The 14821-nt window shown below is 52.0% G+C and overlaps 1 protein-coding gene across 2 annotated transcripts in view; it reads left to right on the top strand.

Annotated features, from left to right (window-relative positions):
- GALNT14 (polypeptide N-acetylgalactosaminyltransferase 14) overlaps positions 1 to 14821 on the top strand; it is a 208032-nt gene that overhangs the window by 164023 nt on the left and 29188 nt on the right. For both annotated transcript variants that reach the window (XM_030311359.1, XM_030311361.1), the window contains exons 4-8: positions 1638 to 1705; positions 4027 to 4092; positions 4265 to 4386; positions 12010 to 12097; positions 12820 to 12904. In XM_030311359.1, the coding sequence (XP_030167219.1) occupies positions 1638 to 1705; positions 4027 to 4092; positions 4265 to 4386; positions 12010 to 12097; positions 12820 to 12904 (429 nt within the window). The remainder of the gene's footprint in view (positions 1 to 1637; positions 1706 to 4026; positions 4093 to 4264; positions 4387 to 12009; positions 12098 to 12819; positions 12905 to 14821) is intronic.

The raw sequence follows: 14821 nt of genomic DNA on the forward strand, positions 1-14821 counted from the left end.
CCTCCCACCACCTCCTGCCCCTCCATGTCCCCACCTCCCAACAGCCAGCTCAGGGCTTGGAGTCGGGGTTGCTGTCTCACCTTCTACCAGTTGCCATGGTGAGAATTAAGGCTACATAAATAAAAGTAGCTCCAGGCAAAGTTCTCCTCCTGGAGAGTCTCTGCATCCTGCTTAGACAGGGCAGCTCACCAGAAACAGGGCTCAGATTGGCCCTCCTGAGAGGAGGGACTCACACAGTGCCCCCCCCCCCAGCACCAGCTGAACCCCCTCCCCAACACGCACCAGGCCATGGGCACCCCCCAGTGGGTGGTGTGGCCCCAAGGGTGTCTGAGGAACTGCGTGGTTTGGGGTGTTCAGAAGTGGAATACGGCCCGACACCCTGAGGGAACCCAGAAATCCAGCCTTGCCCTGTGAGTGCACATCGGCAGCACACACCAGCACATGAAGTCAATCCCAGAATTGTTCCTGCCGCACAAAAATAGTGCCAGACAACTATTCCGAGCCAGACTTTGTGCTAAATGCTCTAGAAACATTTTCTCTTGAATTCTCCCAGCGGCCCTGTGAAAAAGGTACTACTGTTCTTATCCCCATTTTACAGATGGGGCCACTTACTGCACAGAGCAGTAAGGTAACTTGCCCAAGATCACACAGCTTGTAGTAAATAGCTCCTAGACTCTGAGCATCTGGCAGGCAGAGCTGACGTTCCCTCTGTTCCTCGTATACCCAATGCAATGCTGAGCACATAGTAGGTGTGCAGTACACATCCCTGGAGGGAATGGCGGGCCATGGCTCTGAGCTGACTTCTGGCAACACAGTACTGACAAGGACCCTGACCCCTGGGCTAAACTTGACCTTTCTGCCCAGAGGGGCCAGCAAAAACCAACCCTCAGAGTTAGGCATGATAGAAGCCTCAGGAAGCCGACGCCATCCATTCTCACTGAGTAGCTGGAAAGCTCTTAGGGGAGGAAGTACGTTGAACTGGTCCTTGCGACAGAGAAGGGGCATATCAGGCCATGGCAGTGTGGCAGACCCAGCTCTCGGTTACAAACCAGCAGGATGTCACCCGATAAGGGCCCTAGGCGAGAGGAGGCTGGAAATGGGGTCCGTCTCCAGACAGTGAAGAGCGTGCTGAGGATTTGGGTCTAGACAGTGAAGGTTTTGTCAACTTAACTTGTTTGCATTGGTGAGGAAAGTCGCACAATGAGACGTCAGCTCCGGGCTTCAGAAAGCTCACTCTGGAGGCCCCCAGAGGACAGCCCGGGCAGGTCACGGCTGCTGCAAAAAATCCGGCAAGAGAGGTTGAACCGGGACAGAAGTGGAAGAGGTGGAAGTGGTTTGAGCGACCTTTTCTAGCGGGACCAGCAAGTCTTGGTCACTGACTCGGTGTGGGGTCTCGGGATATCGCTGAGGAGGACTCCTGGGTTTCTGTCTGGGTGCTGGGTGGGTGCAGTGGCATTCACTAGGGGAAAGCAGGGCTGTATCCCAGGGGTGCACAGGGGAGCGGCATGACTGCACAAGCCCTTTGGTTGCTCCCAGTTTTCATTCCTCAAATGCAGTGGTGTCTATTTAAAGCTCGGGTTAGTGCATACGTTTAGCTGCTAGAAGTCCTAATTATCTCCCATCCTTCCGCCTCACAGCGTACTGAACCGCACTCCTATGAATCTGATCCAGGAAATCATACTGGTGGATGACTTCAGCAATGACCGTGAGTATCAGTGCTCCCTTGCTCTGGAGACACAGGTTTCTATTCCCTGCCCACGGTTCTCTGGGGATAGAGGGAAGCCTAGGCTTGTAGCAGGTATAGAAGACTTCAAGTGTTGATGTGGGGCTCAGGAGGGAGATAAACCTTACATTTAAAAACAATTTGTTGGGTCCTCTGCTGTGGGTCTTTGAGGACCTACACAGTATATTTAGTCGATCCTTGATTGGGTTGGGGTGTGTGTGTGTGTGTGTGTGTGTGTGTGTGTGCATGTGTGCACATGGAGGTGTGCACACACATGTATGTCACTGTCCCCTATCCTGGACATAGAAACCTTCAGAGAATTGACCCTGGGACCCAGAGCAGTTTCCATCGCTTGGGGTCCCTGACTCGTATCTGTGACAATCTGCTAGCCCGAGCACAGGCTGCAGCACCCTCTCCTTGCATTCCTGTGGGGGGCGCAGGGTGGGCTCTGCAGGGTGCCGTGTGGGGCATCCCAACACCTGGCCATGACGCAGTGAGCAGCTGCCCTCTGACCCTCCAGCCATTGGTCATCACCGTTTCCAAGTTGTCCTATCAAAGAACCTGGGTCACCCCCCCCCCAATATCTTCTTGCTCCCAGAAGAGCATGCAGGTGTCCTCAGACATGTGTATATTGAGTTTGATGGGCAAGACAGTTGGGGAAGCATCCTCAGACTTCAAGGGTTGGTAGGGCCGCCTCCTATGAGAGCCATCATCCCAGCATCCTGGGTGCAGTTCCAGGCAGATCCACCTCTTTCCGGTGACAAACCAGGGGAAGCAGGCAATGGCCCTGGGAACAGCTCCAAGACCTAGGAGAGTAGAATCTGTCCCCCTGAGTGCCCATGCTGGCAGCTGGCTTAGGAACCACTACCACCCTGGGGTCTGCTGTGGGAAGGCTATCACCCACACCCACCGCACGGCCTCAGAACCCTGGGAGTAATGCATACGTGAGTTGTGCACTGGGTCCAGAACAATAAGATCGGACTCTCAGTACTTAAACTTGGTGAGCTGATCTCCCTTCCCTAGTGAGGAAGCAGTTGGAGGTGGGGAGAAACTCGTCCTGCCAGGTCACCTGGCACTGGAGCCGGAGGAGGGTATGCTGCTGGGTTCACTCAGAAGCGGAGCAGCTTCGTGGTTAGAGCACAGACGGAGCCAGACTGCCCAGCTTCAAATCCTAGACCTATCACTTACTCAATCACTGGCTACGTACCTCAGGCAAATTAGTAACTTCCACGTGCCTTGCTTTCCTTGACTGTAAATGGAGATCATTATAATTATACAGTTTATGTAAGGATTTAAATGTGTTAACACGGGGCGCCTGGGTGGCTCAGTTGGTTAAGCACATGACTTCAGCTCAGGTCATGATCTCACGGTTCGTGGATTTGAGCCCTGCATCCGGCTCTGTGCTGACAGCTCAGAGCCTGGAGCCTGCTTCTGATTCTGTGTCTCCCTTTTCTCTCTGCCCCTCCCCTGCTCGCTCTCTCCCTCTCTCTCTCTCTCAAAAATAAATAAACATTAAAAAATAAAGTCAAGTAAATGTGTTCACACAATCAAAGTCCTTGGAACAGTACCTGGCCCAGAGGAAGCTTCTATGAGTCTCTGTTGTCACTCTATAGAGTCCAGAGCCAAAGAGAGGCTAAGGGTGGTAAAACAGTGAAGCAAAACCAACACCATGGGGTCTCAATATGGAGTTCAGAGACTTGGTGGGTCAGGGAAGCAATGGGGCAGGCAGGCAAGCCAGAGGACAGGTCTGGGGTGATGCTGAAGACGGGGTCTCCTGCCCATCCCGGCACATTCCCCTGCATGGTAGAGAGAGAGGTAAGCCAGTTCTGTGATGGGATACACTGGACAGATCACTTGACAGATAAGGTCTCCAGTATCAGACAGGAAATGCCACAATTCATCTCATCCATTGTGTGGTCTCCCAGCAGCTTTTGCTAGACCCCACTAGAGTGAGCAAGAGTCTCGTCTCATGCTTCTCATGGTCTATAGAAATGGAGAAGAGTCCCCAGGTGGCCATCCCAAGAATTCCCATCTGGAAGTGCTTGCCAGCAAGCATACAGGTACTACTATGTGACCTGCTCCAAAGAGGCCTCCCTTGAGGCCACTTTGCATGGACTGGGCCATGTTTGTATATTGATAGAAGCGATCAGTCAGCCTCATCCAAAACCCACAAACACCCTGGGGGCAGGACAGGGCTCTGCAGCTGGGGGCAGGGACGGTAGGTAGGGCTGCCTTACTTACCTACTCTTTGGGTTCACCTTCACCCCAGGGCATTCACCCCGCGTCACCTTCTGTCTTCACAGCTGATGACTGCAGTCAACTCATCAAGTTGCCCAAGGTGAAATGCATCCGCAACACAGAGCGGCAAGGTAGGTCCATGCAGCTGGGCAGGACCCTGGAGCGTGAGTGTCGGGGATTGGGGTGTGTGTGTGCGTCTGGGTGTATGTTCAGTGTGCAGGGGGTGTCGTGTGGCTCCCCCCGCGAGCTTGCTGGAAGATGGAACGACGGGGGCATCCACTTGCCCGTTTGTCCCCACTGCAGGTCTGGTCCGGTCCCGGATCCGGGGCGCCAGTGTTGCCCAGGGCACCACTCTGACTTTCCTTGACAGCCACTGTGAAGTGAACAGAGACTGGCTCCAGCCCCTGCTGCACAGAGTCAAAGAGGTGAGTGAGGCTGACTGAGGCCAGGATTCCACAGCCCCCACCTCTTGGCTCTCTCAAGCCAGTACTTCACATATGCCCCCCAGGCCCTCTGGGAGGGGGGTGGGACAGATTGCTGTCCCCTCGTTAGAGATGGAGAAGCTGAGGTAGAGCGGCCTGCCCATGGTCACACGGCAGGGCAAGGCCCGGGACCAGTTCTTTGTATCACACTGTGACCCACAGCAGGCCCGCAAATGGGGCTGCCAACGGCAGCTGATACATGACGCGTGCAGTTTCCTGGGCAAGAAAACTGCCCAGAACTATTTCTCCCAGACAGTAGAAGGTTCCAGAAAGGGAGCCCTGATGAGTGCCTTTTGTGAGAAGAAGGCAGCAAACTTTCACTGGGCCTTGTCACCCAATTCCTGAGGCTTCTGTCTTTCCTCCAGCCGTGCATCATCCTTGCCCACAGGCCAAGGCAGGTGGGCAGGATGCTGAGAAACCTTTATTCCTTGCCTCTGTCTGCCTTTAGATTACTCTGGAATTCTGTATGTTTCTTCTGTGTCTCGGTTACTCCTTTTGAAAGTATGAAAAAAAAAACAACTTTCTTTAATGTTCCCATTGGTATTTTATATTCCCCAAAGTCCGCCCACCCCCATCCTGATCTACAGAAGTCACCAGTAGGTACCAGCATCAGTGCTTAGCGTTGCTGCCTTTCATTTTGTGCCTGAGTTGACTCCCACGGCTGCTCTGTGCAGTACGAGGTCCGTTACTTTTCACATACCCATTTCACAGACGAGGACACAGTGTCGGGGGAATTATGTGACCTGGGCTGATATTCCCTGGCCAGCACCACCTGCACCAGAGCCCTCCGTGTTGCCTCCACACCATCTTCCCTGTGCAAAATGACAGGGTTGAGGCTGAAAGAATTGGGATATGTGAACCACTCCGAAAAGTGGGAAATCCTTCCCGGCTTCGTTCGTCCCGACGAGAGCACCTCGGTGGCCTTGCAGAGTTCTCACACGTGGGCCCAGAGGTTAATACCCATCCTGTGACCGCCTTCCCTGAGACTGGGAGAGCTCAGAACTTAGCTCTGTTTAAGAAAATGCTCTCTCCCCCTTTTTTCTGGCAAAATCCCGCTGAAGAGGTCTGGATTGAGAAATAGTAGGTTATGAACAGACCCTTTAATTTCAGGGCTTTACCTGGCCCTGGAGGCCCTTCCAGATCCTACTGGTCACAGAGGTGAGGGGGGCGGGGATGATGCTGAAAGTACCAACGCTCTAGTCAAGTGGTTGGTTCCCCAGCTGACCAGTCATCTCATTAGTGTAAACTCAGTTTCCATGAAAGGGGATTACTATGAATAACAAAGATGTCCCTGTCCCCCCATCTCTCAGGAAATCCCAAGGGTTTTAGAATCTCTTAGTGAAATAGGGGTGCCTGGGTGGCTCAGTCAGTCAGGTCATGATCTCATGGTCCATGAGTTTGAGCCATGTAGGGCTCTGTGGTCCCAGCTCAGAGCCTGGAGCCTGCTTCGGATTCTGTGTCTCCTTCTCTCTCTGCCCCTCCCCCACTCGCTTGCGCGCGCGCGCTCTCTCTCTCCTCTCTCAAACATAAATAAACATCAAAAAAATTAGAAAAAAAAAAAAGAAGCTCTTGTGCAGTGAACCAAGATCAAAAGCCAGGTTTATATTTCTTCTTATATCACAATATCACAGTGTACCACATTTTTTAATTAAGTTTTTCATTTTAATTCAGGTATAGTTAACATAGAGTGTTATATAATTTCAGGTGTACAATATAGCGATTCAGCAATTCTGTGCATTACTCAAGGCTCATCATAAGTGTGCTCTTAATTCCTTCTTCTATTTCCCCCATCCCCCCCACCCACCTCCCATCTGGTAGCCATCAGTGTAGCGTGTACCCTGTAGTTAAGACTCTGTTTCCTGGTTTGTCTCTCTTTTTTCCCTTTGCTCCTTTGTTTTGTGTCTTAAATTCCACATTTGAGTGAAAGCACATGGTATTTGTCTTTCTCCAACTGACTTATTTCGCTTAACGTAATATACTCTAGATCCATCCACGTTGTTGCCAATGGCAAAATTTCGTTCTTTTTATGACTGAGTAATATTCCATTGTATGTATACAGCGTATCTTCTTTATCCATTCATCAATCAGTGGACATTCAGGCTGTTTCCATAGTTGGGCTATTGTAAATAATGCTGCAGTAAGCATTGGGGTGCATGTATCCCTTTGAATTGGTGTTTTTGTATTTTGTATTTTGAATACCTAGTAGTGTGATTACTGGATCGTAGGGCAGTTCTATTTTTAACCTTTTGAGGAAACTCCATTCTCTTTTCCAGAGTGGCTGTACCAGTTTGCATTCCCACCAACAGTGCATGAGGGCTCCCGTTTGTTTCTCCACATCCTCACCAACAATTGTTTTTTGTATTTTTAATTTTAGTCATTCTGACAGGTGTGAGGTGATACCTCATTGTGGTTTTTACTTGCATTTCCCTGGTGAGAGTGATGTTGAACATTTTTGTATGTGTCTGTGAGCCATCTATATGTCTTCTTTGGAAGAATGTCTGTCTATTCAGGCCCTCTGCCCGTTTTTTAGTTGATTGGGTTTTTTTGTTTGTTTATTTCTTTTTTTTTTTTTTTTTTTTGGTGTTGAGTTTTACAGTTCTTTATATATTTTGAATACTAACACTTTATCAGGGAGGTCGTTTGCAAATATCTTCTCCCATTCAGTAGCTTGTCTTTGAGTTCTGTTGATTGTTTCTTTTGCTGTGCAGAAGCTTTTTATTTTGATGTAGTTCCAATAGTTTATTTTTGCTTTTGTTTTCCTTGCCTCGGGAGACATATCAAGAAGAAAGTTGCTATGTCCAGTGTCAGAGAAATTACTGCCTGTGTACCACATTTTGTTTATTCGTTGCTCTGCTAATGGACATTTGGGTTGTTTCCATCTTTTTACTATTGTGAATAGTGCTGCTGTGAACATTAGTATGCAAGTTTGAGTGCCTGCTTCTAATTCTTTGGGGTGATACCAACGAGTGGAATTGTGGGATCATGTGGCGATTCAGTGTTTGATCTATAGGACCCCCTCCCCCAGGCTAATGTGGCCCTGCAGGATATGTTAGGGGGCCTTGCTTTCCTCAGACAACCTTAATGAACCCTTTCCACCCCAGTGCCTATGAGGCCATCACAGAAGCCCTCTCTGAAAAATACTCTCATTTTTGCATCCCTGGTCAGCCTCACCTGCAGGGCAGAGAAGCCTTCATCGTTTCTTCCTCCTGCGTGTGAGTGCTCCTTGCCACCCAGTGCTCCTCCTGTGGCAGTCACTTGGCCCCAAATAGAGCTCATCCTCCCGGGCTGAGCTCCGGATCCCCACCGGTTTCTGATCTAAAGCTTTGGTAGCAGGGGACTGGCCGGACAAACCCTGGGGCCGTGGTCTGGCTCTGCCCCTTGCGGAGCGCCACAGCAGCCTCTGTGGGCTGCAGAGGTTTTCTCCAGACCCTGGCTCTTGTTGCTAGAACATTCCACTGAGACATCCCTTCCAGGACAGGGATGTGGGCGTGTGTCAGCCTGTGTTTCCACACGTCTTTGTATTGTGTCTCGTCTCAGAGTAAAACGTGATTTGATCTTGTGAGTAGAAGTGGAAATTTTAAGCTGTAATTGGAGTTGGGGATTTTCAAAAATAGAAAGAGATAAGAGAGAGGCCGAGTTTGGGCTGTCAGAAACCGTCCTCAGCTGGTCTTTTCCACAAGGAACTCTCTCGCGTCCCGTCTCCTCCCTTCAGCTACACGATGATACTTGAAACAAGCACCAGGTTGGTTTTAATTCTTTTAACAGAAGCCTCTTTCTCCCCGCTCCTTATCTACATATCTCTTCAGTAGGAAACAAGATTTTAAGAAATTTCAATCCCTTTAGCATTTGGTAAATTTATGTAAATAATGGCTTACATATGCTTCAAAGCCTCTCACACGCCTCCCTCTCTTCTTCCACCCAAAAGCCCTGTTAGGAAGGCAAGATGGTTTGGCAAATAATAATTTGTCTTCACTTTATAGATGAAGAAACAGTTCCTCAGCGTGTGCTGGTTTGCTTAAGGTGACGTGAATTCTAGATAGCAGCGTCAGAACGAGAACCCAGGTCTTCTGTCCCCTCCTCGAGGACCCCTTCCTTCTCCCCCACCCCGCCCCTCCAGCCTACCTTAGAGGCTCCGTTGTCACCCTCCAGTGCCCGTCCTCTGTCTTCCCTAGACTGTGAGGCCGTATCCATCTTTGCACCTGCCACAATTCCTAAACCATAAGAGGTGCTCAGTAAAGCTGGTTCACCAAGTGAGTGGCTGATCTCTCTAGCTTTCTGAGTGCCCATTCACAGTGTAGTTTTAGTTACATGAATGGGTGGAGGAAGGAGAGGTATACCGCACAGGTGATCGATGGCCATTGGCTGGTGCATTCAGCCTCTGTCATTGCTGCCAATGGACTTGTGGGGGGTGAGGGGGGGGAGACGGGGTCCAGGCCATGGGCCTGCCAGTGACTCCTCCAGCTGCCTGCTTAAGCCGACCTGTGGGCCTAGCCTTGAAGACCAGCCAACTGGAGCTCACGGGCCAGCACCTGTGGTGGCTTTGGGTATCTTTACCGGAAGTCCTTCCATCCCTGAGCCTGTAGGAGGAGAGGCCATTTTTCTCAACTGTAACTGACCCATCCGCTTTGCTACCAGCCATCGACATAGTACCCTCAGAGCGAGTTAACAGCCAGCCTCTTGAGCCGACGCTGATGAACACTTGCTGCCCAGCAGGCCGTGGGCTGGGGCTGAGTGCTGCACAAGTGGAGCAGTTACCCCCAGGGTCACTCAGATGTGCGTCCTGGCTTTAAGGGTCACGTGTAAAGTCTCGTGCAGCCTCTTTTTAAGGACATGGCTTCACACAGCACTGAGCCCCAAACATCCCTCATTACCCACCTGGTCTCCATGACTCTAAGCAGACACCACATATGAACTGTGATAGGAGTAATAGAAGGGCAGAAGCCCTTGGAACGTACAGGGACGGTGCACCAGAGCCGACGCACCCTGGAGGCGGAGCCCCTGGGTGGCTTCTGGGGAAGGCTGTGGCCCAGGCAAGCAACCAGCATTTTCCCAGGCAAGCAACCAGCATTTTATTTTGCATTTCAATTTCCAAATATTGAGGAGAGATTTGAAACACCAGGATTGCGGTGTGGGGGTCCCCAGACCACCCGCAGATTCAGTAATTCACTAGAAAGACTTGGAACTTAGCAAAGCTATTATATTCATGATTACTGTTTCGTGTAGCAAATGGATACAGGTTAAACTCAGCAGTGGGAACAGGTGCATAGAGAGTTCCAGGCACAAGCTTCTAGTTGACCTCTTTTGGTGGGATTATACACACGGCACTTACTTCTCCCAGCAGGGATGTATAACAACATGTACAGAGCATTTCGGAACAGGAAGCCCACCCAAGCCTTGGTGTCTGCGCTTTTTGTTGGGGGTCAGTCACCTAGATGTGGCTGACCACCCCCCCCCCATGGTCTCCGTGCCCCTCCGAAGGTCAGGTTGAGTTGGTACCACACGACCCAAGGCCCTCATCATAATAAGTCACACTATTAGCATAGACTGGTATATCTCAAATCTCCCAGGTAAACAGAGACACTCTTCTAGGCAGGGCATTCTGAGGGCTTAGGAGTTACTGCCCAGAAGCTGGGAAAGGGCCAAACATATCTCTGGGCAAGAGTAATTCTCTGCTGCACAAGCATTGACATAAGGACTTAGTGAAGCTGTAAAGACCCAAACGCTCAACAAGCCAAGGCAAAATGAGGACTTTGTCAGACTCACAGAAGAAGTTCAGTCTCCGAACTTCCGCAACCATGTCAGAATTCAGGTCACAAGGATGTCTTTGAGGTTGTGTCCGTGGGGAGGTATTGGTGTGGATAGCCGTGCGTGGGCACGTGGTGCGTGTGCACACTCAGAGACGCACAGTGACAGAGCCTGAGTGGTGCCTGGAGAGCAGTGGCAGCTGGGCAGGTGCTGTGTCGACTGTGGAAGGAGCATCTGTGCGCGGCCCAGAGGTAGAAGCAATGCATTGAAAATGAGCATTTCTTTCCACATGGGCCCCTTGCCTTCCGAGGTACCTTGTCACTGTCAGGATGAGTCACACGTGGAAGCTGAGGGCCAAATGAAGTCTGTGAACATAAAAGTAGGCACCTGGTGAGTCCGAGCTTAAAATAAGGAGACAGCCTCATCTAGGAGAGAGATTGAACTAGGAAATGAAATGGCGACAAGGAGAAGCAGAGGTTCCTGCCTGTGCCGGCAGGTGGTAGGTGTGGAGGATTGGAGATGTGGTCCCGCCTGATTTCCCCGACCTGCTGGCTCTCCCAGGCTGCTTGGTTTCCATTTGGCTGTGGAGTCTCCATGTTCACATCTCCTTTACCCTGCCCCCAGCTTCCCCTCCTGCAAGCCAGGTACAGGGTGTTCACCCAGAGCAGGGAAGGCTTTAAAAATATATGCAGCACCTTGACAGCCCCCAGGAGCTGGTGCCTCTGTCTTGCATATTTTGAGAATGTTTCCTGGATGACTTTGATGCCTATAGACAGGGGAGCCTGAGGGATACAGCAAGCGAGGAAGCCGGAAAGGGAGATACAGGCCTGGTTTTGATGGTCTCGAATGCCAGGCTAAGGAGTTGGAACCTTATCTAGCTGGCAGTTCAGGTTTTTAGCTGTTGAGCCGCACAGTGAGATTTTCACATCGTAATGACAATTTCGGCGGCCGCCGAAGGGAAGAGAGTGGGATAAGGTAGGAGTCCACTGTGGTACGCCAGGTGTGAGGGGGGGAAAATGGAGGCAGGACACACTCAGACGAGCAGTTTCAGAGTTAGATTCGATGGGTGATGGGCAGAGGCGAAGCTTTCTGCTTTGTTCTGGGGAGACGGAGGGATACGCGATGGTTCTGTTAGCAGAAATAGGCAACCGAGGGAAAGGAGCATGTTTGGGGACAAGATGATGAAGCCATCACTGAAAGCCCATGGGGCATCCACGGAGGTGGCCAGTGGCATACTGGATCTGAGTCTGGAAGGAAGGGGGTGAGTCAGGGCTGGAGGCACCGATCTGTGACCATCACAAGTGACACCTGAAGTTAGGAATGTCTAGAGATGCTATTCGTAAATGTAGGCATAGAATGAAGGTATTTGGAAATTCCAAAGTGCTTTTCCTGTGGGTGTGTGGCTTCTTTTCATGGGACTGCAGGTAGAGGTCACCTTCCGGGCTGGCTGTGGCCTCTGCCTCCTGAGACCCCACTGATGGAGAAGGACTTTTAGAGCCCCCTTCTTCCTGCTTTCCCCCTTCTTCGTGTGCATCCCTCTCCAGCCGGCCCCTGCCGTGTCCCCACCATGCTCCGAAGGCCACTGTGGCTGAGAAGGACTCCAGGAGTCAGAGAAAGGCTCCTGGCGTTTTAGGCAATGGAACCAGAGAGGTCACGGTACCCCATTTTCTAGATGAGAAAATTAAGATCCAGAGCTGGCAGTGCTTAGTCAAGGCCACAAAACCAGCCTGGCGTTACCAGGGCAAGGCTCTGCCAAGCTCACTGATTCCCAGCCCGGCTCCTTGGCACCACAGGCTGAGCCCGGAGTCTGCTGTCTTCCAGGACTACACGCGGGTGGTGTGCCCCGTGATTGACATCATCAGCTTGGACAACTTCAACTACATCGAGTCGGCCGCGGAGCTCAGGGGTGGTGAGTAGGGCCAGCACCCCTCCCCAGCAAGGACTCGCTGCTCCTCCTGGTTGTTGCATTCAAGGGGGAAAGTGGGGGAAGCGTCTGCTGGTGGTTTGCCTGGAGCGTCCAGCCCTGAGTCCTATAATGCTGGTGGCTCCATTGTGGCCTTACCACTGAGGCCACGAATGGAACAGCCAGGGGAGTGTGTAGGATGATGCCTCCAGCCCCCAGAGCCCTGGCTCTGATATGGGCTCCCTCTGGGACCTGAGAACAGGAGGGAGGCAAGGACCCCCCCCCAGCTAGGCAGGGCCTGACTTGTTCTGTCACCTCAGCACTGGTCGCTACGCTCTCTCTGAGGCCCACCAAGGTTCTGCTCAGGGCCTAGTGCTGGTTCCCCAAAACTGATCTGTGGTAGCTCAGCCCCTTACAAAAACCTGCTGGCGCCTCCCCAATGCTCCTGGCCAAGGGCCACGCCCGTAACTACCCATCCTGTCCCCCTTAGACTCTGTCACAAGTGACTCTATCATCTGCCCTTTATCCTCTAACTGCCCAGCAGAGAAGGCTCAGAGAGGCAGTAGGAGGTAGAGAAAGAGAAGCTGTGGGAGGGACATCTGGCGGCCTTCTTGCTGACCAGCCTGGGACCAGCTTCCCCGGATGCGTTCATGAGCTTCCAGAAAAGGGACGCGTTGCGCAGGCTCTGCATGAGAGACCAAATCAAGCGACTCGGTGCTGTGTTCCAGGGTTTGACTGGAGCCTCCACTTCCAGTGGGAGCAGCTCTCCCCAGAGCAGAAGGCTCGGCGCCTGGACCCCACCGAGCCCATCAGGTAAGTCAGGGCAGGGGTGGCTGGGCAGATCTGTCACCACTCGGTCCTTCCCACTGCCGCAGGGTGTAGGAGGCATTTCACATTGGACGCTCAGGACTGGGCAGAGACCAGGAGAACCCTTGCCAGGCCAGCCCCCCTCTCCCCTTACGTCAGGAGTTTCTGTCTTCAAGGAGATGTCTCCTGAGGGGACAGGGGTCTGGTAAGGCCTGTGCTGAGGAGCTGCCCGGTGTCACCCTTCCCACACATGCGCCTCGTACTTACACTTCCCGCGAAACGTTGGGAAGTTGGGACCAGATGGTCCTGTTTGAGCCTCTGACTGGGGAAAAGATGGTTCCTTAGGGCCAGAGCTGAGCTACCAGGCAGGATTCAGCCCGGGAAAGGTCAGGTCAGCAGTGCTGTAAGCAGAGGCTGATCTCGAGGCCTGGCCACTGCTGCTTGTTAACAAACACGTCTGGGGCGCCTGGGTGGCTCAATCAGCTAGACGTCTGATTCTGGCTCAGGTCACAATCTCACAGTTCATGAGTTCTAGCCCCGCATCGGGCTGTGTGCTGTCAGTGCAGAACCCGCTTTGATTCTTTGTCTCCCTCACTCTCTGCCCCTCCCCAACTTGCGTGCATGCACTCTTTCTCTCCCTCAAAATAAAATATATACAAACAAACAAACACACATCTGCTGTGTCCTGTCTGAGAATGAGATGGTGGCATCAGCTCCAGGCTCTTTTGCGGGCGTTCTCTCCTCAGGCCCCTGCTACGATTCGCTGCACATGGTGGCAGGATGGCCGCCTGGGGCCCGGGACCTGTCACGGGGCCGGGGGTAGAACAGAGCATGGTGTCCACCCAGCGGGGAGCCTGTGTCCTGAGCACTGAGAACGTATGGTGTGGGTGTTCCTACCTAAGGCTGGTGCACGTGTCCCAGACCTGTTGGGGAATCTCCAAGCTGACAGCTGTCTGCTTCAGGTGGGGTGTCAGGAGGATAAAAGTGCTTGGAGAAATACAGACAAGACCACGAGGATGCAGTTTCTCTGGCCGGTAACTTAGGGATGCCCCACATTCTTCATGGGCATCTCCGTATCTCTGGACCTGCCATAGAGTAAACGTTTGCTCACTTGCACTGAATTAACTTAAGAACTTAAGTCAGATTGTGAACCAAGGAGCTATGAAGAGCCAAATGGGGACACTCCAGAGAGACGTGTGTGTTCAGGAGAGCTCTACCAGGGACCTCTGTCTCACCTACCTGCCGGCCTCTCCTCCCTCCTCCTCCAGCTGTCATAATCTGGAGTGATGCCAAGAGGGAGATTGGAGCCAGATGGCATGCTGGCTAATGCCTTTTCTTTCTTTCTCTTCCTTCCTTCCTTCCTTCCTTCCTTCCTTCCTTTCTTTTCTTTTTTCTTCCTTCCTTCCTTCCTTCCGTCCTTCCTTCCTTCCTTCCTTCCTTCAATGTTTATTTATTTATTTATTTTGAGAGAGAGTACACATGCGAGCTGGGGAGGGGCAGAGAGAGACCATCCCAAGCAGGCTCCACACTGTCAGTGCAGAGGCCAGTGAGGGGCTTGATCCCCTGAACCATCAGATTGTGACCTGAGTGGAGATCGAGAGTCGGACGCTTCACCAACTGAGCCACCCCGGTGCCCCCTGCCCTTTATTTCTAAAGGGAGAGTAGAACCTTCTTCCCACACTGAGAGCTCCATGCAGCACACATCAGCTTCTCAGCTACCCAACAGTGACAGCACATGATATGGTGGTGGACCACATCAAGGACGAAGGGGGCAGTGGTGCAGCCACCTCCTGGTGTTACCCTTCTCTGTCCCAGTGGTGACATTCTGAGGGTGGGCTCTTTTCTTGTGGGAATATCCCTGCTCCCTGAATGAGTGTTTCCCAGCATTAGGTCAGTTTGCAGGAAATAGCAGGGGGGTGTGGC

The sequence above is a fragment of the Lynx canadensis genome, chromosome A3 (genome assembly GCF_007474595.2).
Source record: "Lynx canadensis isolate LIC74 chromosome A3, mLynCan4.pri.v2, whole genome shotgun sequence".
Classification (NCBI taxonomy): domain Eukaryota; kingdom Metazoa; phylum Chordata; class Mammalia; order Carnivora; family Felidae; genus Lynx; species Lynx canadensis.